The 26,231-nt window shown below is 35.6% G+C and overlaps 4 protein-coding genes and 1 non-coding gene across 6 annotated transcripts; 2 read left to right on the top strand and 3 right to left on the bottom strand.

The window, feature by feature from the left end:
• Nucleotides 1-210: 210 nt before the first annotated feature.
• On the bottom strand, nt 211-4,985 carry LOC115974462 (probable pre-mRNA-splicing factor ATP-dependent RNA helicase DEAH5). Its single transcript, XM_031094844.1, has 2 exons — nt 1,444-4,985; nt 211-768 (listed from the first exon to the last, which is right to left on the bottom strand). The coding sequence occupies exons 1-2, from the start codon at nt 4,671-4,673 to the stop codon at nt 375-377; spliced, it is 3,624 nt and encodes a 1,207-aa protein (XP_030950704.1). The 5' UTR covers nt 4,674-4,985; the 3' UTR covers nt 211-374.
• Nucleotides 4,986-8,416: 3,431 nt separating this feature from the next.
• LOC115974461 lies at nt 8,417-12,860 on the bottom strand. 2 transcript variants are annotated; one of them, XM_031094841.1, is made up of 3 exons: nt 12,708-12,860; nt 12,542-12,607; nt 8,417-8,734 (listed from the first exon to the last, which is right to left on the bottom strand). In XM_031094841.1, the coding sequence occupies exons 1-3, from the start codon at nt 12,753-12,755 to the stop codon at nt 8,693-8,695; spliced, it is 156 nt and encodes a 51-aa protein (XP_030950701.1). In that variant the 5' UTR covers nt 12,756-12,860; the 3' UTR covers nt 8,417-8,692. The 2 variants fall into 2 exon arrangements, with proteins under 2 accessions (XP_030950701.1, XP_030950703.1); XM_031094843.1 differs by lacking the exon at nt 8,417-8,734 and adding an exon at nt 11,620-11,646.
• Nucleotides 12,861-13,015: 155 nt separating this feature from the next.
• Nucleotides 13,016-17,812, top strand: LOC115974460. Its single transcript, XM_031094840.1, has 7 exons — nt 13,016-13,260; nt 14,172-14,792; nt 15,229-15,416; nt 16,170-16,408; nt 16,491-16,690; nt 17,173-17,298; nt 17,405-17,812. Exons 1-7 carry the CDS (start codon nt 13,105-13,107, stop codon nt 17,501-17,503), a joined length of 1,629 nt encoding a protein of 542 aa, XP_030950700.1. The 5' UTR covers nt 13,016-13,104; the 3' UTR covers nt 17,504-17,812.
• Nucleotides 17,813-19,455: 1,643 nt separating this feature from the next.
• Nucleotides 19,456-24,895, bottom strand: LOC115974459. The gene is made up of 2 exons (XM_031094839.1): nt 24,385-24,895; nt 19,456-19,777 (listed from the first exon to the last, which is right to left on the bottom strand). Exons 1-2 carry the CDS (start codon nt 24,739-24,741, stop codon nt 19,748-19,750), a joined length of 387 nt encoding a protein of 128 aa, XP_030950699.1. The 5' UTR covers nt 24,742-24,895; the 3' UTR covers nt 19,456-19,747.
• Nucleotides 24,896-24,947: 52 nt separating this feature from the next.
• On the top strand, nt 24,948-25,020 carry TRNAF-GAA. Its single transcript has one exon. It is a non-coding gene; the product is annotated as a tRNA-Phe (tRNA).
• The last annotated feature ends 1,211 nt before the right edge of the window (nt 25,021-26,231 follow it).

Raw genomic sequence — 26,231 nt, 5'->3', positions numbered from 1 at the left:
CGAATTGGGGAGAAACCATAGTCAACCAGATTCTGACAAGTCCATTTTAAAGACTTCAGCAAGTATTCTTTGCATATCCCATATTACACAAGCAAACCACTTACAGACTAAGAGGATAAGTTCCTTAATATTTTGGATTGAACAGACAAAATTAAGTCAAGAGTCATAACTTCAATTAATAAAACGCAGTAATGTAAACTAAGATCAGTGTTAACTGAAAACCAGCAAATGACCCAACATCTCAAATTTGGAAAAACTTTTGATCATTATCATTTCAAGGGTCTCTAGCATGTCAAAATATAATCAGAAAATTATACAAGGAAAACAGCATTTACAGCAATACTCATAATCAAAATGAATGACGCTAATACATCTCAAGCACGGCGTTTACTCAAACGCCAAGAATTCGGCTCATGATATCTGTCATAGAGTGGCTCAATCCTTTCTTGTCGTTTTCGCTTGCTCAACTTTGTAGAATCTGCTACTTTGAAAAATCTAGGCGCCAGTTCCACGAGCCATTTAGGATCAATAACTGTGACCTCTCGCATGTACTCCTTTGTAGTCATCACCAGCTCATGGTAGATGACCCAGTCAGGTTGCCTCTGGAAAAGAGCACTGCTTGGATGTATATAGACCGGTTGGTTCTCTACTAGGGTCCTATAGCCCTCTTGTGGGTCCTTTCTAGATGCATGGAAAAAGAACCCTGCGGTAATCGCCTTTCGGATCTTTGTAAAATTTCTCCCAGCAGCCACTACGTCCAATTTATATCTGCAATGGTTTAAACTTCATATATCAGTATAAATGTGTCAAGTAAGCTCCACAGACAAAAAACTATAAACAATAATCACCTATTGCTTCATCAACAAAACCAGTAGAACAGATATGGCACCCATAAAATTATATATTCAAAAAGGTACAGCAATGATTAGCTAAATCAACAAATTAAAAGTTGTCTATAGCATTTGCTGCCAATTTTGCAACTAGTTAAATGGATAATGAGGGAAAAAGTAAACTTCTCTTCCAGCAAGCATTAGGGCTCATGAAAAGTCCTGATATCACACAGATTGATACCACACAGACATAGAGTTTGTTACATTTAAGTGTGGGAGGGGGGACTCAAACCCTGGAAGTCTCCCTTGGAAAGGCCAGGAAATGCCATTTGACCTATTTGGTGCTTAGGGACCAAATATCATAATTGTGATATCCAAACTAGGATGGACAACAAACACTATTCTTTCAAGCATGAAAAGAAAACAATATTCTCAATTTACTAGTATAAGATGCAAAATAATAAGACACTACTAAAGAAATACAGACACACAAGGACACCCAAGAGATTAGTCTCAGGTGCCTAAAATTTGCAGAAGATATGAAAGAAACACTTGGAGCAAAGATAAAGGCAGGAAACAATAGAACAACTTAAAAAGAAAATAGAAAGCATACTTGTCCATGATGGTGAGTAGCTGTTTTCTGACATCCTGTGCCCTCCTCAAGGATCTAGACTGAACAAAGTTCTCAAAACACCAGGGCCCAGAAAAGTTATTACTTTTCCAAGCCTCATAAACCGCAAGTAATGTCAGATGGTCTCCCTCTGGCTGGAAAAACTTGGCCCTCTTCTGATCAGCTTGTGCTTGTTTCTCTCTAGGCCTGTAGAAGATATTCCCTGTTTGAATCATTGCAATGATAGTCAAAATCTCATCACTGCATCCAAGGTCCACACTGGCAAGCAGCATCTTAGATAATGGTGGTTCAAGAGGAAATTCTGCCATCTTCCGGCCCAATTTGGTCAGAAGCCCCTCCTCATCAAGAGCTCCTAGACTGTACAGCTGTTCCATGGCAGAAATGAGAGCTTGGGGAGAAGGTGGATCCATGAAATCAAAAGACAGAAGATCATTTATCCCCATAGCTTTCATGGTAAGCGTAGTTAACCCAAGATTTATCCTCTGTATTTCAGGAATTGAAGTAGGGGACATCTCATTGCGGTATGCACTCTCTGTGTAGAGACGATAACATTTCCCAGGTCCCGTACGCCCAGCGCGCCCAGCTCGCTGCTTGGCTGAAGCTTGTGAAATAGGAGTTATGACCAGCGAATCAAGCCCTTGCTTTGGGTTATACACATTCTGCTTTGCAAACCCAGGATCAATAACATAATAAATTCCATCAATTGTCAAAGATGCCTCAGCGATATTGGTAGCAACTACCACTTTCCTCTTCCCTGGAGGTGCAGGTTCAAATATCCTTGACTGCATTTCACTAGGAAGCGCACTATAAACCGGTAGAATAATCAATTCTGGAACATTTTTACCTAGCCCCTTCATCCTTTCATAAAGAGACTGACACGCAAAATCAATCTCCTCCTGACCAGTCAAGAAGAGAAGGATGTCTCCTTCAGGTTCTGTCAAGTGGATCTGTAGCACAGTAATTAGGGATGCATCCAGGTAATCACTTTCTGGCTGTTTGGTGTAGAGTATCTCAACAGGAAAAGTTCTACCAGGAATTGTAAATATATTACAGTTAAAGAAATACCCTGAAAACTTCTCCGCATCCAGTGTTGCAGACGTGACAATCAAGCGCAGGTCGGGTCTCCGTTTCACTAGTTGCTTGAGTAATCCAAAAAGAACATCTGTGTGTATAGTCCTCTCGTGTGCTTCATCAAGCATAACAACAGAGTACTGAGAAAGGTTTTCATCGATCAAAATTTCCCTAAGAAGCATACCATCAGTCATGTACTTGATGACAGTATCTGGACCGGTACAATCTTCAAATCGAATAGCATATCCAACTTCCTCACCCAAACGACAACCAAACTCTTCAGCAACCCTCTTAGCCACAGACATTGCAGCCACCCTACGGGGCTGAGTACAGCCAATTTTACCCTTCGTTGTGTATCCAGCTTCTGCTAGATACTGAGTTACCTGAGTTGTCTTACCCGAACCAGTCTCACCAATTACAACTAGGACCTGATTTTCATGCACAGCCTGAACGAGTTCCTTCTTTAATTTGTAGATTGGCAAGCTCTGCCTCTGCTCCTGAATGGACAGCTTCGATCTCTGCCCAAAGCTAAGGGATTGTCCATAAGCATCCTTCTTCCACTCTGGCATATCATATGCCGATAAACCCACACCTCTAAGCTCCTGTGCTAGATGCCTCTCACCCGTCTCCGGCATAGGGTCTTCCCAAGGACGATTCAAATCCTTAGGAATAGAGTCAAGCATGGTTCTCTGCTGCTGTTCTCTTACTTCTCTGCGCTCCTTTATAAGCGCAGACTGAAGTGCCGCTGCACGACTCAAAGACCCTTCTGGATTCTTAAAAATTTTCACAGGTGACATATCCATTGAATACCTGCTCTGCCCGTGTAGAAACGCTGGTTCATCCTCATTCATCTCAATCTCAAGCTCCTCCTCAGCGCCCTCTTCTTGATATAACAACCCATCTCCTTCCTCATCATAAGTGGGATAGTCTGCAAGTGTCAAAACACCTGAAGCAATTAACTGCTTCGCTTCCCACTTCTCTGGCGAACTCATCCTCTTCAATGGTCTACGGGAAGGAACAACATCATCCTCCTCCACTATCCTAATCCCCGAAAGGCCCGTCCTCATAGTAGGCCCCTCCCTCGTCCCAGATGGGTTTGCCCTATTCAAATCATCCTCCGGACCCTTTGGCAGCGGAAGAAGATCCTTACCAGTATGCTGATCGACATCCCTCATTGAAAGACTCATCTTCTGATTCGAAACAGAGATCACCTTCACATAAACCTCCTGATCCCGCTTCACAACATCCTTGGCATTAGTAATCCGCCGAGTTGCAATCTGCGAAACATGGACTATACCCTCTTTCCCCTTAAAATCACGCAATTGCACGAAGCAGCCAGAGTCCATCACTCTCGAAACCTTTCCCTTGTAAACCTTATAAATTTCCGGCTCATCCGAGTGGTACCGCCGATCCTTATTGCCTCTCCTATAATCAACATTACCACTATTATCTTCATTCTCATCGTCCCTCCAATGCTTCTCATGGCGATCGCCATGCCTTCCTTTACTCCTGTAGTCTCTTCTATCATCATACTCATCATCTTCAACATCCCTTTCTCTACGCCTCTCGTCTCTGTCGTAACCACGCCTATCTCTTCTATCTCGATCTCTTTCTCCATCTCTGTTTCGATCTCTATCTCTATCTCTATCTCTATCTCTGTCCCTATCTCTACCTCTACCTCTACCTCTATCTCTATCTCTGTCCCTGTCTCTACCTCTATGCCTATCTTCTGCTTCTTCTTCTTCTCCCCTCTCTCTACGCCGCTCTCGGGCCTCCAGTTCGATTTCCCTATCGAGCTCCTTAGCCCTTTCCCTAGTATCCGCAATCGCTAGGGCACCATACTTTGGTTTCTCACCGTCCACAACGCTTTCCTTCTTCGATTCCTTCGGCTTCGGAGGAAGAATGGCGTGGATAATCGTCAAAAGCGTACGGACAAAGTAATCGGGCATCTCAGCACCATTCTCTTTCAGCTTCGAGTCGAATTCGTCGACGGTCTCGCAGTTTCTGCCCAAATCGGTGATGAACTCGGCGAGAACTTTGTCTCCAAACCCTAAATGCGTTTCGAGTTCAGAGCAAACCTTGGAGACGAGTGACAGGTATTCGAGTTTCTTCAACCCGTCGTCTTTAGCGGCGGGGGCCATTGTTGAAGATACAGATATAGCAGAGATTCAATGAAGGAAAAAAGATAGAGGGGAGAGATTTGAGGATTTAGGGATTTTTGATAAGCGAAACCCTAATTCCACTGTGTGAAAGTTTAAATTGTTGGTACTAAGGAAATACTATATAATATAAATAACTAAAACTCACCGCTTTGAAATCGGAGTATATATGCGAAGTAACAGAGATTTACACATCGCCGCCTTGAAATAAGATTTTGGGCTTTTATCCTTCAGAAATTACACATCGCCGCTTCTGGATTTGATTTTGAATTTTGAAGGATGGACTGTACTCTATTCTCTATACGTTCTAAATAATTGTAGTTTTTATCACCTATCAAAAAAACAAAAAAACTTTTTTTTTTTTTTTTTTGTTAAACCACCCGGTATCCGGAACCACAGGGGCTCTGACTAAATCCGGATTCGAGCCGGGTAGGACCACAAGGGCGGCAAAGCTCTCCCAACCGAGTTTTAACACAGCTGTATGCCCAAGGCTCGAACACGAGACCTTGGTTAAGCTAGAACAACCCCTTACCAGTTGACCAACGCGCTCGGTGGTAAAAAAAAAAAAAACTTTATATCTATATCTATATCTGTATTTTTTATTTTATAGTTTTAGAATCATTTATAGCACTAAATTATGTTAGTTTAAATTAATTAAAAATTCCCTCCTCTTCTACTGTATTATTTAAATTATTAAAAAAATTAATTAGAATTCACGAGTCTTTGTAGATAAAAAAATCTCAATTCCAAATTAAAATGATTTTATGGATCCGTTTGAATACAACTTATTTTGCTGAAAACTGAAAACACTATAGTAAAATAATTTTTAAATGTATAAAAAATTACTTTTCATTCTTTTTTTACTATTCATATATCTTGGTGCACTATTCATGTCCCATGAACAGTGCACCAAGCGCTAATCTAAAAAAAAGAAAAAAAAAGAGAAAACTCGCAAATGCACAAACGTGAACGTAGAAACGTGGATCCAAACTCCACCTATATCATCTAAACAAATAAAACTAGTTTCGTCACATGCACAAAGAGGTTTTTTTTGGGTTTAATGTCATAATTTTCCATTCATCTCAATTTGAGACATTTCTCCATTTTATCCAATTAAACCACACACATATGATTTTTATTTTGGACATAGAAAATACATTCATTAAAATGAAAAAAAGAAAAAAGAAAAAAAAAAAGACAGTACAAACAGATGTGAAGAGAAAACAACAAACACCAATATAAATAAATAAATCATTAAAATGAAAAAAAGGGCGTACATTAAAAATCACATTTTTTTAATAATTCAAAAATAAAGAAGAAGAGATTTGAAAAAATTAAAACAAAAACCAAAAAAAAAAAAACACTAAATTGAAAATTTATGGTGTAGGCAAGAGTTGAATCACAGATTTCTTATTCAATTATCAAAAACTTTACCAGTTGAGCTAACTGGACCCTACAAGATAACTTTTTATTTCCTATTAATTAAGTATTAGCCTCATTACATGCACTTCGCATATGCGATGAGACTCTTTTTTTTTTTGAGTTTAATGTAATTTTTCAATTTGAATTTGTCTATTATTAGTGAGAATACACAAGAAGTGATTTTTAAGAAACTAAAATTTAGAATTTGAAATAGAGTAAACTGTTGGGTTTAGTGTGTGCTAATTTTTAAGAAAAAAAAAATGTATCAAATGTGCGTGAGATATATTGAAATAGAGAGTATGCTAATTTTTAGGAAAAAAAATTTCTCCGGTAGTTTTTTTTTCTTCTGAATTTTGTTGAATTACAATTTTAACCTTATTTTATATTTTTTTAAGAATAAGGATTATCTAATTAAATTAGGGGTATTTTTTACATTTTCTGAAACTATAACTAACTTTATGAATCCTCTTAATATATAAACTATAAAGATTAATATACAAAGATAATATAGTGTCCTATTTTACTTACTTTAAAAATGCCTATTATCTAATCTCAAAAAACAAAACAAAATATATTGCCTAATTGAAAGTGATTAATCAATAAACAAAAAATTAAAAACATAACACTTAATTGAAAATTTTAAAATTACCTATCAAACTCCACTTTCAAAGAAAATAAAAACTCACATCAAGTCATCAAGTATCTGATTATTTCCTCGAGTGTATGCAATCCCCCATCGTACACGTACTAGGTTATTACAAGGAGGAATCTAATGGGAGTAGCTCCAAAATGAACCCATAATCTTATAAATATCATGAGGCCTTAAAACCACTAAGTCAACCCTTGGGGAATTACTACCTTCTAATTCAATTGCCAAACATACTGCGCATCTACAACTGCAACTATATTAGGATCACATTTGGGAATGAGCTTGGTCCAAATTTTCTAGCTCTTTCCCCCATGGCTCCTCAACAACAAAGTAAACCAAGTGTCATTGATCTGTAGTCGCATCAAAGTCAAGTTTTATGTAACTAAAGGGAGGTTTAACCCAACCATGTTACTTCACAAAACCTGTTACTATTATTAGTGGCCATCTTAGGAGAATAGGAATTATAAGCCATATGAAGTTGTCAAATTAACCCATCCATAGTCAAGGAGTTCCGTTGTCGAGAGAATCTAGCAAAATTATCAATACAACACAGGTTACTATCAAATTATCAATACCTTCACCTAAATGCTCTGTAGGTTGGCTAATAATTCCAAAGAATTGACTGAAAAGGCATCTGAATTAAAACCACATTTGGATTTGAAACAAAGGCCTTTGCAATTGGACGACTCCTTTTGTGCTGGATTATTAGACACCTTTTAAATAGAAGAAAAGTAGAATCTTCCATTACTCCACAAAGGGGGCAATCTATGTTTAAGACTTTCCTATGCTGGGCCAACTTTACCTCTTAAAGGATAAAACTAAAACTAAAACACCAACTACAATTCTCCACAGAAATATTTTTCATCCAGGTTCAATCTTTATAGAAGACACAATCACACAAATATTGAATCTCCCTTCTAAAACGACGCTTCCACAGGAGCCAATAGGCTTATTTTACAGCAAAGGAACTTTCTATCTCCCACCCATATCACACAATCCTCTGGTGGTAAGAACGGCAAGGGATGATTGAGAATTTCTTCTTTAGAACTTTCATCATTCATCCAATAGATCTTCCCTGTCTCAAATTTTATCATTTGAATTTATTAGATTTACAACCATATGGGGTTGTATTGAAAATCTTCATCTTTGGGGTTCAGGGTTCGGTTTGAACCCATCAAGCCCAGGGATCCAGCAATGCCCTAATATTCAAAAATACATATGCTTTTGTTAATGATAGATTTGCAGCTCTCTATCCCCCTCCAAATCCAGCATGTTGAACCAACCTGTAAACCCTCTGCTGCACCTAGGTACACAGTTTGTTGAGATCCGTAGCTACCAACCATCTTATCAATAGTACTGAATATTAGGGGTATATGTCATTCAATCATCAGTCAAGCTATTCTCCAAAAAAAAAATCATCAGTTAGGCTCCTATTGAATATATGACCACAAAAGTAAAACTGAATCATGTCGCTCCTACAAAATTAACAGCATTACCAGTATTACTGTCATGTAGAATAAAAGGGGCATATCAATGTCAACAGACATAGGAAGAAGCTTTCACGTCTGTTTCCCACACCCCCCCCCCCCTCTCATGATCAATTTCTCTACACAGCAATCTCAATGAAGTCATTAACCAATTTGAAAATCTAGAATAAAGCATGAACGCCACACAAGTAATATATTATTGAGGAAAAGAAATGCATTTGCTTGAAAAATCATGCTATTAGCCGCAACAAACTATCCATCTGCCATTCATAAAAGGACATCGTACAGGGCCAGAGAGCCAACAAATACCCAAAAGATCATTATAAAAGAAAAAAATATCTTCATCTTATAAAAGAAACATAAGTGAAGCTGTCTGTCTCCTCTCTCTCTCTCTCTGTGCGTATCTCACTGCCAGTCATGCAAAATGTAACTACCAGGGCCCATTAATGATGATCCTTAGCTTCTGCCTTCTTATGTGCCTTTGCCTGGTAACAAAGGGGCAAAAATAATTAATTCCTTTGAGTTTTGACTGCCATATATTAAACGATACTTGAAGAAATTTTAATTTCTTTGATTTATCTCCAACATCAAAATTTTATATTAGTATAAAAGCAAGAAAGGCAGCAGATGGGGTGGGGGAATAAATAAATAAATGTATATATAAATAAAGACAAAAATCTTTTCAAATAAAAATATAGAACACAAAGTAAACAAATGCTTTCAGAAACAGACTAGATCTGCTTTGAAATGGGAAAAAAATATTTCTATTCTACTTCACCACACTAGTGTATATTAGTAAGCTCCCAGCTTTTTGATGTCGCTTCAACCACTAAATTTGAGCATGCTTAGCAATTAAAATGACAAGATAGTGGCGGCTCTTTCTTGAAATAATGCCTCAATATGCATTCTATCAACACAGCATTATTATTAAAAACAAAAAAGAGATCTCCACAGCCCCAAAACATATCCTCAATGAACAGACTTCTCGTCTTTCTCATCTTTTTCTTCCCTTCCTAATGATCTGACTAACTCAGCTAGGTATCCACAATCTTTCCTAGTTGAATTACCTACACATCACAACTAATCAACACTGAATCTTTTTATCATCTGAAAGGCAGTACAAGTGCAAGCATGGTGACTCCAACTACAACTTTCAAACCCACCCATAACAATAGGGTAGAGGCCAATTGCTCAGCTGATCCTAGCATATGGACCTCCACTCTTGGATCACCCATTCCCATATCCTTTAAAATTTCTACTCTAGTAATTGGTTCATCTTTAATTAGAGTTTACTTTGATGGTCATCATCCACTCAGATTTTGACAATGTACACATTCTTGATCTTGATAAATGATCAAATTGAGCACCAAAAAGAACTGCAGATTTTTATTTTTATTTTTTTGGATAAGTTCTGATAATTTTATTGAAAAAAAACCACCCATGTACACACCAGGGGTGAACTCAGGGAGCAGCACAATCAATTTCTTAGAACTTCAGAAAAATCATTAAGTGGGCTGTGTGTGATATGTTGATTGTAGTGCATCATAGCAAAAGGAATGGTGACGTGGAAGACCATGTTTATTGGCAATTAAAGTGTTTTAGTAAGTGGGAATTCACACTAGCCAGTTGGATTTATCCAAACACCAAACTCTTGAAAGTTATGGGACTAAGCAAGCCCTGCAATCCTGCATCCAATCCCCTTTTTTTTATAAGTAATGCTCATATTTTTTGTAATGTTTTGGGTTTGTTGCCCCATACAAAGGGAAGTCATAAATGATGTGTTATTACCTATTTCACTTATTAATAACAAAATATGAAGCACAAATACATCAAAATAGCCATTGTACCCATACCTAATGGAGGCATTTGGTTCACCGTGATGTGCCCTTAATGTGGTGCACATTACGGTAATGTGACATTAAGGTGTTTGGTTCACTTAGTTTTTTCTAACATTAAGGTAACGTAAGATCACAAAATATACTATATCACCTTAATCACACCACCTTCTTAAATGGAGGTGATCTTACATTACTTATGGGTGGGAGATAATAATTTAATGAAATGACAAAATTGCCCATAGTAATAAATTATATTTACAAAATTGCCCATAAATATTTTCAAATCCTAGCATCCTCTATCATCAAACCCAGCCCCTCTTTCTCTCTCTCTCTCTCTCTTCAAATCAATTTCTGTCTCTCTCTCTCTTTGGATCAAGTTCTAGCCGATGAAGATGAAGATGGAGACTTCACTGGAGGAGGCAGCGTTGATGAAGACGAAGACTACATTGTCATCTCTGATTTTCTATGGGGTTTGAAGCCGAAATCAGTAGGGTTAATAGTCCCTGAACCAAACGCACCGATCTTCCTAGGGTTGACGACGTGGGATCTGAAGAAGCTAGGGTTTGAGGAGAGAGAGGCTTGTTCCATTGAAGGATTTATTCTTGGCTTGATTTCGTGTGGAGTTTTTCTTCTTGAAAATCTTGATATGTTGTTTGGTTGGTGAGAAAGTCCGAGAAAAGAGAAATTGTGGAAGAAATTTGTTTTTTGTTTTTTTTTAAAATTTTTGAGTTGTTTGTATGGAGTTTTTCTTCTAGAAAATCTTTATTTTCTGCGTGGTTGTGATATGGTGGAGTTTGATCGTTTGGTTGGTGAGAAAGTCCAAGAAAGTAGAACTGAAAAAAAAAATTGTGATATAAATATATTGTAAATTTGAGTTGTTTGGTTAATGAGAGAGTGAAGGAAAATTTTGTTCAAATATTTTATGAATTTTTATTTAAAAGAATGTTATTTAATTATTTAAATGGACAATTCTGGAAATTCATTGTAAATTGTAATGGCATTCTAACATTACATTGGTAATGTAATTAACCAGCCAAACATTGTAATGTTGGATTCCATTAATCACATTACATGAATCTAGGATTACAATAATGTAACATTGCACTTGGTGTAGCATCAAGCGAACCAAACGCCCCCAATATGTATTTGTATCACATATGTTGGAATACATTTCCATCAATAAGATTTTTTTTTCATGGATACGACAAGGATACTTCTTAAGAAAAAAAAGGGTTTAAATGTAAAATTCAAGATATAGTGTCTTAGAAAGTTAGAAACTTGAAAAATTCTAAATTTCTATGAATATCCAATATGGATAATGGTGGATGTGCTCTTTTGTTTTATTTTTGGTAAGTTACACACACAATTCAGGGGGAAAAATTTTAAATTAAAAAAAGTAACACACACAACCTGTAGGCCTTGGCCACACAAACTTACCCTCTATCCCTTTATTAAAGTAGGAGGAAGTCCCATTTGAGCTAGAGCTCATTGATGATCATGTTTTCTTCCACTTTAAATAACTCCCAAATCAATTTTATCATTGCTATTCATCCTTTAACCTAACACACACAAACCAACCTATTGAATCTGAGAATATCAAAATTAGACATATCAACATATCTGTATTATATAATATATCAGTACATAGTTAACAAATAACGAGCGCTCTAAGAGTTTATGATACATAATAGGCATGACCATCTTGACCCTTAATTTAGTGAGTAATACAGCTTGTAAGGATGCTTGCCTAAGGCAGTTCCCCCTTTATGAAAAAATTTATAGTAAATTACTACAGGCATCAATATACAGATTCTTATGCTCTAAAGAAAAAACAATCTATAGCTCTTAAAAAGCAAATCGAGCTCCCCAAGAGACTTCAAAATAACCTTGCTTCCTAAATTTCTTTAATTTACCAAAGTTTTAATTTTTCTTAAGATAATTTTTAAATAAAAATGAATCTTTCCAACACAAAGCAACCTAACTTTGGTAAAGTTATCTAAAAGAATATTTTTTGATAGGTAAGATAAAATTTCATTAAAAAAAGACATCATTCCAAACTTAGAAACAAAGGTCTAATTGTTCCTTCACATAGTAATGTGGCTCGAGTTATGGTCCACAAATAATCACACATTCAATAATACGAAACAAAGTAGATATTCTTCGAGCAGCATTTTATTGCAATCTCTATAATGAAACAGATACGTAGACGGGTACAGCTTTGATGTGTTCTGAAATGTGATTTGTTGTGAAGAAATCTTAAATTACAATCATACTTGGTATACTTTTTGTCTTTCAATGGAATAATCCAAGAAGAGCAAAGGAATTAAAACCATTTACACATTTGCAACAATTAGCAATAAAATAAATATTCATCCAAAGAACAAAAAAAAAAAAAAAAATGAAATAAATAATTAAGAAGTGGATCTAAGGTAGAAAGAGTGGACAAGTAAGTACCTTGAGAACCTTAAGCTTGATGCCTCCATAAACCACACCAAAAGTGAAAGCAGAAGCACGCGCCACCTACAAAGACAAAAGAAAATTCACCCTTTGATATTATAATAAATAAATAAATAAAAGAGTCAGTGAAATTGAACAGAGAAATTGATAAAGAAGTAGGTACCAGGGCGAGAGTGCTAGCGCCAGAATAAGGGCCTGGAGGTGGAGTCATGATCGGTAATGGCTAGAAGTTGCAATTGTCCAAAGTGCCTAAACCCTAATCCAGATCACTCACACCTCCTGATTTGTGGACTGCTCTTTTCTTTCAGTTTTTCAATCGATTTTGTGTTTTATAAAAACATTTTGTATCGGGTCGGGTTGAAAACCAAACTAGGAGTAGGACCCAGGTTCGGCCCATGAAATGCCAAACCCAAAAGAAAAAAAAAAAAAAAAACCAACTTATAAGTTATAACCCAACTTTGCACCAAAAAAGAAAAAGAAAAGATTAACTGAACAACCGACATCGTCCAAAACGGTGGAGATCAGAAAGGAAAATTGCAGGAGAAAATTGGAGAGCGAAAATGGGAGCATCGAGTTCGACTGAGCAGAAGGTATCGAGTGAACAACGAGAGTTGGAATCCATAGCAGCTTCTACGGGAGCTCTTCCTATGCTGAAGAAAGCTTTTACCAAGCTTGCAGATCCTCAATCTAATGCACTTCCTCTCAATGCTCTCCAGGTACCATTCAATAACCCAATTTCTTTATTTTTTATATTACCAGAAACCCCATTTTTTCAATTCATTTCCATATTCTATGCCTTAATCATCATAATTAATTCTTTATGCAAAATATAATTGTTACCATGAAAGCCCAATTAATATATGAGTGTGTGTATATATATATATATAGGTTCATGCTTGCAAAATTTCAAAATTGTCAAAAGAACAATACTTACATCATCAATCATTCGTTTAAATTCAAGTTTTTGGATTTAAAATAATGCATAAAAGACGAGTTTATGTATTTAATAGTAAATAATATCTAATTGGCATGAAAATTGACATACATGTTAAAGAACATCTAGAACATGTAATCCAACATTGAAATTTTTTAAATATGAATTCGTAACAAGTTATTAGGCGGTGTAACTTGAACTCAACTCTATATATATATATATATATATATATATATTAACTCGAATCTTAGAATAATGGTTAAATGATTAAATTCATCATTTGCAAATTGCTTAAGTTATTGGGACAAGTGATAATTTATCAGGGGATCAGATCAAATGATCTGGGTTTGAACTCTTCCTCCAAAGTTAAAATCCCATTAAATTTACCATCTTCTGACAACTTAAGGTTTAAAATGAATTCTGTTTCCGCTCTACATCCCATTTTAAAATTCCATTAAATTCTCCATTTTCAAACATCTTAAGCTTTTGGACAAGCGGTAATTAATTATCAACAATGAATGCCAAAATGATATATTCACACAGCAACCAAGCAGATAATTTGGGTTAGTGCAAGTACTGATGTGCATTTTGTTAGTTAATATGTGTGTGTTAATTAGTAGGTGTGACTTAGTACTTGTATTATATTTGAAACATAAATTTTACGTTCTAACAAATAAAATCTGCGTGTTACAGCAATGTTTCCACATAAATTATAAAAGCCCAGTATGTGAAGCACCCACCAAGATGCCCGGTTCATTTCCTGTTTTATTGGAAAATCTGGGTTCATCCATTGTTGACCTCTTTCTTGATACCCAAAACGGGGGACTAAATTGGGTTGAGTTTGTGAGAGGTTATAATAAGTGCTGTGGAAGAATGTCAGCATCAATGTCATTTAATACATTGTTCAGACTGTATGCTGCAACAGTGACAAAAGCAGGTCTTCCTTTGAAGATGGAGTTTGAATCTGATGATGCTGATTGTAAGATAAGCGGTTCGCTTTTGGCCAACGATGTTACTATGCTTCTTTGGATGTGTTGGACTATGTTGTGGGATTATAGAACTTTGAGAAATTCGAAAGCAAAAGGAAAAGAAAATCTTTGTCTCCCGGATGTTAGTCATCTTGTATTATCGGCAGTCACATCATGTGCTGAAGTTGCCAGTGACTTGAATGCATGGGATTGTGATGTCTCAGCCTTGGAAGTTGAACTTCCCATGGGAAAGTTTCTTACATGGGCCTTTAAAACAATGCCGAGCCTCCCAGATTGCTTTACACAATTTGTCCATGCGAGACTTCAAAACGTTCTCACTTCAGAGGTATTAAATTGCTTTCTTTGAATCTGAAAATCATTGAACTTTATGATTCCATGTCATCCAAATTTCATCATCACATTGTCTTGCATCTATCAGCAGTAGCATTGCTTATATGATGATTTGCTTACTATGCATATACATGAACATTGTGAACTTTGTAGCTAAACTAATGGGTAACAGCTTTATGCTTTCACATATTATACGATATTGTGACTGTCACTTTCATTCTTTTTAATAATCCTCTTCAACCTTCATAAATACTGCCCAATATTTAATTTGTTGTGAGACGTCAATTCAATCAAGCAGTTTACACAATTACCAAATTTTTTTAAAGGAAAAATTCATTATATTAGCTAGCTTTCTTCAGTATGATGATTATGGAAAAATATATATTTCATTTGGTTGAAAGGAATCTTTGTACCAATGGTTTTTCTTTCAGGATGAATCGACATCTTCGAGTTCATCACTAGGAAATATGTCCTCAACGAAGTCATGCAATTCTAATCTTTTAACCTGTGGAAGGGCATGGGCAATTTCCCTCACACTGAGAAGTACCATAAGTGAAGAGATCTTGCAATTATGCTTTCCGAGCGATGGTGATGGAATGGATGGAAAACTTCTTTATAAGTTTGTCATCTTAAACGTTGATCTTTTATTGATTAAACTATTCTATCATATCTTGTGCCAGTTCCTGCTTGACACTGTTGATGGTCATTAGATTCGTTAAAAAGGGGTGGATGTTCCATATGAGAAATTAAATTTCTTTTAAAAATTTTGGTTGACTGTTGCCTGAGGTGATACGTCGTCTACCATTTAGCTTCCAGATTCTGTCAAATATGCAGAGTTCTGTCCAATTGAAATTGGAATTGATAGATACATGAAATTTTTTGTTAGTTTCATCCTTACAGGACTTCACTTTTTTATTTTTTGCTTGTCGTAGGAATATGTGGCTGGCAACAGCAAACAGCCACCAGCCTAGTTATGCTGACAACCAAGTTTAAATTTAGAATAGAGTTTTAGCAGTGGCTTCTTAAAATTTGATCATTATTGCTTATGATGCCCCACATAATGGAAGCCTTTTGCATTGGATACAACATTTATTGTTCATGATGCATATTTCAATATCATATTCATGCGTTCTTCATTTTGTGGCTACAACTTTCACAGAAAATTGTCTATTCTATTTTAGAAACCTATATGTTTGGAATGCAGGCATCATGTGGTTTGAAAATAATCTTATTGTTTTCTTTTATGAACTTCATTTCAAATGGGTGATGATAAAATTGTTAAGTTGACTAGGATATCTTACTTCATACTTTTTTAGACACAAATGCATATGTAGAATTGCTTGATTAGCCGTTATTTTCTATGACTTTGTAGGTCATCTCTTCATGGGAGAGGCTTAAATAGATTCTGGTCTAATATTGGAGGATACAAAGGTCCATTGCTAATGTTGGTGTCTGCAAGTAAAGAAGATGCTCATGGGGGTAGCACCAATGTTAAAAAATGGATCATTGGTGCACTTACAGAGAATGGTTTTGAAAATAAGGATCTGTTCTATGGAAGCTCAGGAAGTCTATATGCTATAAGTCCTGTCTTCCATGTGTTTCCGTCTGCTGGTATATAACATAGGTCCATTTCCTTTCTAGTATTTTGCCAGAAAAATTGAGCAAGTCCAATGACATATGTAATCACTGACAGGGAAAGAAAAGAACTTTGTGTATAGCCACTTGCATCCTACTGGTAAAGTATATGAACGACAGCATAAGCCTGTCGGAATTGCATTTGGAGGAACTATGGGAAATGAGAGAGTCTTTGTCGATGAAGATTTTGCTAGAGTTACTATTCGCCATCATGCCACTGACAAAACTTACCAACCTGGTTCCCTCTTCCCAGATCAGGTACAATTGTAAGGTTTGAAAGTTTTGAGACCAATTTATCAATGGATTCAAATGCTGGTTTTTAAGTTATTACAGAAAAAGCTCTGGATCTAAAATTGTCAAGTTTTGTCTGTTATTTCTCACATTTTAATAATAATAAAATAATATAATATATATATGAAGAATTGTTTTAGTTTTTCATATGTCATTTACATTATTTACACTATGTCTGTTCCCACCCCCCCCCCCAATTTCAACTTGAATTGATGTTTCAAGAAAATAGACTACTTAATATAATTAGTTTTGATTTCTGATCTGATATTTTCTTTCTTGACTTATGAGATAAAACTAAAAGTATCCATCATGCATATTATAAAGGTTACATTGGAATTCATTAAGAAATGTGGTCTCCAATACTATGCAATCTATGCATTGGCAAGACCATCTTATACCCCCGTCAAAGCTTCACCATGTATTTACAAATGTCAATTAATGTATTTCAGGGGTTCCTACCTGTTGAAGCTTTGATTTCAGAAATTGAAGTTTGGGGATTAGGTGGGAAAGCAGCTAAGGAAGTGCAGAGTTCATACAAGAAGAGAGAGGAGCTTTTCACAGTGCAAAGACGAAAGGTAATCTGCCTAGATCAGATTAAAGCATCTTGTATGCTTTTGAATTTTGCATTTGAAATTTAGGTATAGATGACATAAATCTTATGTTTATTCACTCCTCTTGCAGGTTGACTTGAAAACATTTGGAAGTTGGGATGAATCGCCCGAAAAGATGATGATGGACATGATCTCTGATCCCAATGCAGTTCGGCGAGAAGATCGTTGAGACTATATAGATTTAAGATAGTACAAATGCCATATTATACTTTTGCTGCTCAGGTGTAGTAGTATTTAGAAAGTGTAAATTAGGCAAATGACTCTTTGAGAGTCTTGTTAGGCTGGGAAGTTGCTGTAAAGAAAACTACAGAAGCGTAAAAGTGACCAAACATTTGAAGCTTTTCTACATATAGCAATCTTCTCGATACATAGTCTACCGCTGCAACTGTGCTGTATTGTGCTTATATCAATTGGCCTTGTACAGCTAAATAGAATTTTAGGAAACAAATAGCTATTATTTATCATGTTGGAAGACCAAGGTAGTTCCGTGGTACAGAGTAGAGATGGCTAACAATAACAACCAAGAAACCACGTATTACTCTTTGTAAAAGAGGGTAGATGATATTGGCAAGTTCACACTGTTTTTGAACTCATGATTTCACCTTCAGCCTTTTATTACGAGAGAAAAAAATGTCATTAAGATGGGCTCATTTGCATAGGGTTGTTCATATCACATAATCTAAAATAGGACTCAAATTGGCCGTGTTAAATGTAGGTCTCAGTCCAGGCTTAAAGATCTGCCTAAGGCAAAGTGATATTTCGACTCTTATTCACTATGGCCATCAACTTGTATCAGTTGATTCAATTCCAATGCAAATTTCTTATATTTGAGGGGCAAAAAAAAAAAAAAAAAAAACATATTTTTGGCATGAGAGACACTGAGAAATTTTTCACCCTTCTAGAACAACCACCACGTTAGCAATACCTAATAGTCCGCTCACTCAATATTATTGTATTATGAGTGACAACTTATTCACTCTACTGAGAGAGCCACATCAACAATACCTAGTGCTCTTTCCATTCAATAAAATTGTACCACGTGTAACAATTTATCGAATCAAATCCTAGTCACCAACTCAATTATAAGATTTTTTTTTTATTTTTTATTTAAATGTATGATTGGGTTATTAATTAAGATCTGACTCAACAAACTGTCACACGGCACAATATTCTTGAGTAAGAGGATTACTAAACATTATTAATATGGTCCTTCGGTAGAGGAGCGAATAATTTCTTGAAAGATACCAGCTACAAAACTTATTCATAAGATTTTTTTTTTTTTTTTTTTTTTGAGGGGGTCGTAAGAATTAATTTAGTCCTTGAAAACCAACAACAATATAACACGTTCAAAGAGACTATCACTACCATCAAGAACAACCGCCAAACAATTTGGGGGGGGAGTACAGTAACTATTCTATATGGTGCCGGTGTACTAGAATTTTATCCCTTTTGTAAAGAAAGAATATTTTACTTATTATGCGAAAGTAGTAGGGACTAGGGAGTTAAAATAAAAACTTCCTCTCTACTCAACTGGAAAGCGATGCAAATTCCTTGCTTGGTTGATACTTGGGAAGGCTATGCCAAAGTTACGTCTATGGGAAGATTATGGCCCGTTTGATACATATGTTTAAACACATATTTTCAGTTTTTAAACAACATTACAAATATTTCCACACTTTTTTACCTACACGTATTTCCAAAAAATACAAATAACGTTACTAGAACAACATTACCAAACAGATATTTTCAAAGATGTTAAAGCTGGCATTTTTCTTTCTTTCTTTCTTTTTTTTTTCTTTTTTTTTTTTGTGGCTAAAACCAACAATTTTATTTTTAAAAAATAAAGAACTTGCAAACTAACATTACAATATCAAGGCTTTAAATATATCTTTTTTTAACATTATAATATCTAAAAAAGCAATTTTATTACAAAAACCATTGATTGGGAGAACCAGCTTAATATTGCAAGCCATCCCAAAGGCAAAGTATTGGTCCTTCGCTATCTTGTGTCAATATATAAATCCAAATTGGTGCATGGGAAATGCAGACTAGCTTTTCTTTGTTATCTAGTATAGGCATTTTTCAAGTAAGAACTTTTAATGTGCCCATACCGTGCCCTTATTATGCACACAACTCTTTCTTTTATGATCATAAGAGGATGAAACAAAGGAGCAAAAAGACTTCCAAACATCCACAACTCATACAGCAAGGATTCAATTAAATCACAGTGATTCACCTGATGCATCCATGGTGAAGCAGAACAAACATGCTAGCAGCACAAACCAAAAGAATAGTTCAACATCAGGTCTGACATGGCATTTTCTTTCCAAAAATGAAATGTTCTGTGAAGCAAAATCTGACTACCCACCATCCATAATGATCCCAAGCTATATGTACATCAGATAAGATACATTTACTGCTTCTTCTCTTCTGCTTTCCTCGGCTGAAAGAAAGGGGACATTTGTAGCATTAGAACATATAACTAATCATTAATGTTCTTGCAAGCCATGAGCAGAAACAGCATCCAGTCTCATGAATTACCAAATGAGAATTCTCACTGACCCACAAACACAACATGCACACAACAACAAGAGAAACAAAGGTCTACCCTATGCTATCTAAAGCTATACATACGCTGCAGATGCAAGAGGCCACAGAACCACCAATCAGAATTCACATAACCACACAACAAAGCAGCATATAGACCATGATATCTCCAACATAGTAGTATGCATTTTCCGCTTATTCACGGGATTATGGTTTTGCCATTCAATAAGCATCCAACACAGCCCATAGCCTTCAGTTAATGGTAATTCTAATTTCTAACATCCACAAAAGATACTAATAGCGACTTGTAGAGGATTACATAATTTCCATAATCATCAGAGGATCTTGTAGAGGATTACATAATTTCTACAATCATTTGAAGATATGATAAATGAAAAGATTGCAATCATTTGATGTGAGGACTTGGTTAGATATGCGTATCTTTTTTAATTTAGTTTGACAAACATGTATGTTTTTATATGTAGTGTTCGTTTGCATGCAAGAGGACAACAGGTAGTAAAATGGATTAGGAGAATAACAACCATGTATGGGTTGTAATGTCAAAATTGCATAATACCCTCATTGCTCTGCATATGGATTCTTCTGGAAAATGTCCAAAACTGTTGTTGATGATCATCATGTCCTCACATGTCTGTGATGTCAATCAAATCTAAGTATCCTACAAATAGTTGGTGCTATGCTTTTTAAATATTGCATTATGTGAGAGGTTTAGCTGATTGCATGTCTTTTCCTGCCTGTATCCTGGGTAAACTTCTATCTAGGTTAAAGAGGAAGGAAGGAGTTGGAAAAACAGAAAGTTGTGTTTGAATTTAATGTCAATTATAATTATGTTCTGCATTTTGGGAGTTGCATGTCCAAAACCCTAGTTAAGGCATGGTTCATGAGAGCCACAATACATCCTCAAAATGCTAGAGTTCTACTTAAGAGGATTGACGCAGTACACACCCCACCACATGTTAAATACTTTAGGTGGTTTTTTCAGCCATGATTTAAGGAGGGATGACATTTAGCTAAGACTTTTAGGGCATTGCATGTGAAGAGAGTCCAACCCATCATTTGAAAAAATGCCTGAGCCAAACTGAATGGTATATCACATACCATTAGATGAAAGAAACTTATACTTTTCTGTTATCTTAGTAACAATAACAGACTTTGAAAGATTATTATGATATGAATCAATCTTAGTATTAGTTACATCTACCTAGAAAGATTATCAGCAGATTAATTGAAAGTCTTCAATTCTATAGTTTGATTGATCCAATAGTAAATTACTGAATTACTGAATGATGTAAAGGAAACAAATGTAACCCATGGGTATTTAGAGGTTTAGTTAAACAATTTAATATGCACATTTTCCCTACTAAGAGAAAATTATTTGTTTTTTCCATGTAAAAGCAGGCATCAGTCCCTGGCCATTGTACAACCGCCAAGAAATTATATTTTAAAGATCAATTGGAACTTTTGAACATCAATGTTTGATCAATCCCTTATATTCTTTATTGCAATTGGAGGGTATAAGGAAATAATGGGCAATCAAGAGATAAAGGGAAATATAAGGTTCGAATTCCTAAGAAAGTTTTGATATCAGTGAAAAAATATATAAAAAGATAGAAATCCCATTTAAAGATGCCAGGAAGTCCCTGGCCATTTAAGATCATCCTCTTCATAAAAGACCATAAAATATAAAACTAAAAATTAAGCAAGCATCTCAACACAGCCTATAGAATTAAATGGTAAACCAAACATAAAACTATTACTAGCTCTCTTTACTGACAAAACCTTATCTTGATGTAACTAATAAATTATCTTTTTTTATTGTACTTTATAGCAACTTAGTGGTGTTTTAATGTAGCACAATTCTACCAATCAAGCAATAGGTATCTGATACTCTGAAAATGACATATGCAGCCATTGATATTTTAGTTTGTATGTATAAACCAATTATTCTTCTCTTGTAGGTCCATGAACAATGAGCATGGTTAAGAAGGTCCATGGCCCACAGCTTGGTGTTGCATAAAAATCATGCTTGCTCTTCATTCTATATGTTTGTGAGAATACAAACTATCTTGGAAAGAACTACTTGCAAGACAAGACTTCGCACCAAATTGATGGGCTCTGCCACTGCCTAAACTAATAGGACTTCAAAAGTACAAAATATTCAACTAAGAAAAATAAGGGAACAAGCAATGTAGTCACAATATGTAGATATCTTAATTCAGAATTCAAGTTCATGCAAATAAGAAAGATTCAAATCACACAAACTCCTAAGTTAAATTACAAAAACTATACTTAGATAATTCATGTGAGGCAAACGCACTTACAAACATGAAGTTATCCTTCTGTTGACCGAGTATGTGAATCTAGTTTGTCAGATTTTTGTTTTGTTTTTTTTTTTTTTTTTTTTTTTTTTTTTTTTTTTTTTTTTTTTTTTTCTGATAATACCTTTAATCTTTATTTATAGTAGACAAAAACAGTTACTGCACTCCTCCTTATATTTTGGTAACTTCTATTGCACTTCTGACTTAGTGGATAACTGACTCACATGCTCACACATGTGAAAACTTTACAAAAACCTTTAGTTACGTGACCATGACCTCCAAAGTGAGTTTACTGTGATATTCTCTGTTATAATAGGCCTTGCAAGTTTACTTATTTGGGCAATGGTTTACATTGATCAAGATCCAGCCCCTCAAGTCACCCTTTAGTGGAAAACTGATTCACATGCTTACACATGTAAAAAATTTTACTTTTAGCCTAACACTATAATATGCTGCATAAGGTTGTTCTAAGATGCAGAAGTCATTAATATGCATAGGCCAGAGATTGGGTTCTACACTGCTACCCAAATTCAGCAAAGCAGTGTACGATTAGTGAGTACCATTTTTATTTTATTTTTTTGTCTAAACAGTGGTCTTTTATGTTATTTTTAGATTGGACATTTTCTTCAATGAACTACTTAGGAGGATTCTGCTGCTACATTAGGTTAATAACTAGACTGGACTAGGAAAAAGTAAATCAAGAAATAGTTGGAATTATTATTGTGATTGAATTAGAAACTTAATAAAAAAAATTGAAATGGTATTCAAGCTGTTCTTTTGATTTATTCTATTATAAGGAAATGATTTGATGCTAAAAGAACCTAACTATCCCTGATATATGCTCTATTTACTCAATCTAGAAGTTCTTTTGACATCATAAGTATAATTTACTTCATAATATAAAGACCATGTGGTTATAGGATTTAAGTCATAAGATGGCACTAAATAGGGATAGCAACAAGTATGTCATAATTAAATGTTCTTACTTCTTAGTATCCATTAGAACATTATTGTACTTGGCAAGTTGAGGAAGTGTTAAAGATGATGGAGATTAATCTTAAAAGTGGATGGATATTCCATAAGTGTTATAATGTGCTAAGCATTACATTTTGCTTAAATGCTTAGGTTTACTGGGTTTTTGGTTTCTTATGGCTGTTTGATCTATACCACAATCCACACACATTTCAGTTGCAATTTTATATTCTAAATATTCTGCCAAGTTTTCCACTTTCTTATTATATGTTTAATCATTTTTCAACATCAATTATCCTACAATTTTCTATTCTGATCATCCGCCACTGTGGGTAGAACCTTATGATCCTTGCCTTATTTCATCAGCTTAGTTGCACACTTTCACAATTCTCTATATTGCCTACTTTTGGCTATCTAGAAAAAGAAAGAAAACGATTTTGTGTACAAGGAGAATACATCAAAAAGAACAAAAAAAAAGGACCTCTATTACATAAAAATCTGCGAGCTTCTCATTCAAACTTGCACAATTTATTTCAGGGACATAGAGTATATTTCCATTATTATAGTTTTTTAGAAAACTGGCCTGCATATAGATTTGATTCGTTTTATCTTTTGACTATTGTTTTGTATAAGCTCAATTAGTGGGGAGTTCAGAAAGTGAGTTTGAAAAATCCTAGAGATCTTATGGTTATTAGGACAACTATGATTTTGGTACCTCCACATTTATCACTACTCAACTGATATGCGAATACATCCTAATACTCAAGCAATGGCTTCTCATAAAATTGTAACAGATACTCAGGTCAGACAGGACCAGTTCATGCAAAATTGATCAGTCATTCCTATGGAAACAAGATTAACCTGCATCTGATCAATAATACTAATTCAACATGATATATAATATAAATGTGTCTACAGTTTCTGTAAGCTGTACTTTCCAAACCATTTGGGATCAGGTAATAACACTCATTTTTATTACCTTCTTATTAGAATGATGAAACTGTTACAATTTCGTAATCACTTTGAGCTAAATGTATTTTAGTCTACCACACACAAACAGGTACGGGTTTGCGATTATTTAACAAATAAGAGCAATGCACACCAACTATTCGACGAAATGCCTCAACCAAAACCCACATCAAAAACCCAGAAACGAAACACAACCCATTAATCGGAAAACACAATTACGCACCTTGGTGCCAGGCGCGTGCTGGCGGAGCTCCTCTTCGGGGATAAAAACAGGCCAAGCCTCACCAGCTTCACGGAACATTTGCTCGGTCTCGAGGGACTGACCCTTATCGAGAATCATAGTCCTTATGGTCTGGGCCGGTGTGGATGTGGCGTCGTAAACCTCTTCGACTCCGTTGACGAAAGTGACGGTGATTTGGGGAGGGTGGTCGTCGGTTCGGCGTTTGACTTGGATTTGACAAGCAGGGTTGGACTCTTTGGCCTTGGGAGCGTTGCACTGTGCCAAGAATTCCATGCACGAGGCTGTGCGTGGGTCCAAGGCATTGAACTCGATCCGAACTCTTGATAGGAACTTCAGCATTCTTACTCAACACTCACACTCACACTCTCCCCTCCTCAAGATTTTCTTGAAAGTAAGATTCTTAGCGAAAAACGGCTGTCTGTACTCTGTATGTTGTAACTTGTAAAGTTGCAAATGGTTTTGATGAGGAGAAGAAAACTGACCGAATAGAACTTCTTGCAAATATTCACTGTCAAGTAAAACATTTCGGCCTCTTCTATCACGGCGCGGGGATAGCTCAGTTGGGAGAGCGTCAGACTGAAGATCTGAAGGTCGCGTGTTCGATCCACGCTCACCGCAATGGTTTTATGCTTTTTTAATTTTTTTGGCTATAGTTGGTTTTTTTTTTTTTTTTTTTTTTTTGAACTTTTTAGTCCCACATCGAAAACTTAAAGAGAATTGCAAAGATTTATAAAACTTACTCTTGCAAAAAAGCTTACACCAGGACCACGAGACGATGTGATTGGGCTGTTAGCTTTGCATCATGTATTGCGAGGCCCAGGAAAGTCCCCGGGCCTCTTTCTGCAGAGATGCAGACTCGGAAACGAGTTACACTTCGAGACCGGGAATTCATTCGCTTAGTGCGAGGGGCTGAGACACGCGTGGAGCCCATGAAATTCCCGCCGAAGTAATTTGGCCAATATTACACAGTTATTCACATGGTCCCACTGTGGACTAACTGAACGGGGCTTACGCTCTCGTGGTCCACCCTTTTTTCCTCTCTTTTTTCTGGGCACTGGGACTCAAAATCAGTGTGAAAGTTCAGATAGAGAAAATGAAAGAAGTTGCTCAAGTGAAGAGAAGAATAGAAATTCAAAGTTGGCATCTGAAACTTTCAAAGAAAGAAGTAAAGAGAAGTTTTGAACTGCAAAATGCCAACTTTGAAGCACTTTGCGTGGAGGAGGTGCTGCCAAGTGCCAACGCATTCTTGGAAGTTAAGCACCTTCATTTTATATTAATACTCTCTACTTTTCTTTATTTGCTTTATTGGTCTGTCCTGCCACCGGAACAAGAGACTCCTTGGTTAGGAAAAAAGATCCCAGATATAATAATGGGTTAAAAATTTAGGACTATCATACTTTAAAAAAAAAAAAAAAAAAAACTGAATATTTATTTATGTTTGCTTATTATTATTATTATTTTTTAATCTTGTGAAAGTTATGATATGAAAAATACATAAATTTTTATATTTGTTTGGACTATTTTGGTTAAATTTTCAATTTTATTAGTTTTATTTATTTATTTATATTTAAAATAATTATTATATTAATTATGACATTATCACGGTCCGCCCTTAATTCGATCTTAAAAATCTTGAATCTCTCCCTTTTACGATTCTTTGAACCATCCGGGTTTGAAAACCTTGGTCTCTACCAGATAGGTTTCCAACATATTTTTCATAGTTAATAAATCATAACATCTTTCATTCTAATCTTTATCCCCTTGGGATGACATTCATCTGATCAAAAAATAATTGTTTAGATCATTTGAATACCATATTAGCCCAATTA

The sequence above is a fragment of the Quercus lobata genome, chromosome 2 (genome assembly GCF_001633185.2).
Source record: "Quercus lobata isolate SW786 chromosome 2, ValleyOak3.0 Primary Assembly, whole genome shotgun sequence".
Classification (NCBI taxonomy): domain Eukaryota; kingdom Viridiplantae; phylum Streptophyta; class Magnoliopsida; order Fagales; family Fagaceae; genus Quercus; species Quercus lobata.
This window is presented reverse-complemented; position numbering and strand designations above follow the sequence as displayed.

Bases quoted from the DNA above. Each gene is read 5' to 3' on its own strand.
- LOC115974460 (XM_031094840.1), top strand. From the start codon at position 13,105: ATGGGAGCATCGAGTTCGACTGAGCAGAAGGTATCGAGTGAACAACGA. The intron at 14,793-15,228 runs GTATTAAATTGC...TTTTTCTTTCAG, and splicing joins AAAACGTTCTCACTTCAGAG to GATGAATCGACATCTTCGAG. The intron at 15,417-16,169 runs GTTTGTCATCTT...ATGACTTTGTAG, and splicing joins GATGGAAAACTTCTTTATAA to GTCATCTCTTCATGGGAGAG.
- LOC115974461 (XM_031094841.1), bottom strand. From the start codon at position 12,755: ATGACTCCACCTCCAGGCCCTTATTCTGGCGCTAGCACTCTCGCCCTG. The intron at 12,608-12,707 runs GTACCTACTTCT...TTGTCTTTGTAG, and splicing joins GCGCTAGCACTCTCGCCCTG to GTGGCGCGTGCTTCTGCTTT. The intron at 8,735-12,541 runs GTACTTACTTGT...CTTTGTTACCAG, and splicing joins TCAAGCTTAAGGTTCTCAAG to GCAAAGGCACATAAGAAGGC.
- LOC115974459 (XM_031094839.1), bottom strand. From the start codon at position 24,741: ATGCTGAAGTTCCTATCAAGAGTTCGGATCGAGTTCAATGCCTTGGAC. The intron at 19,778-24,384 runs GTGCGTAATTGT...CCTTTCTTTCAG, and splicing joins AGCACGCGCCTGGCACCAAG to CCGAGGAAAGCAGAAGAGAA.
- LOC115974462 (XM_031094844.1), bottom strand. From the start codon at position 4,673: ATGGCCCCCGCCGCTAAAGACGACGGGTTGAAGAAACTCGAATACCTG. The intron at 769-1,443 runs GTATGCTTTCTA...AAACCATTGCAG, and splicing joins CTACTCACCATCATGGACAA to ATATAAATTGGACGTAGTGG.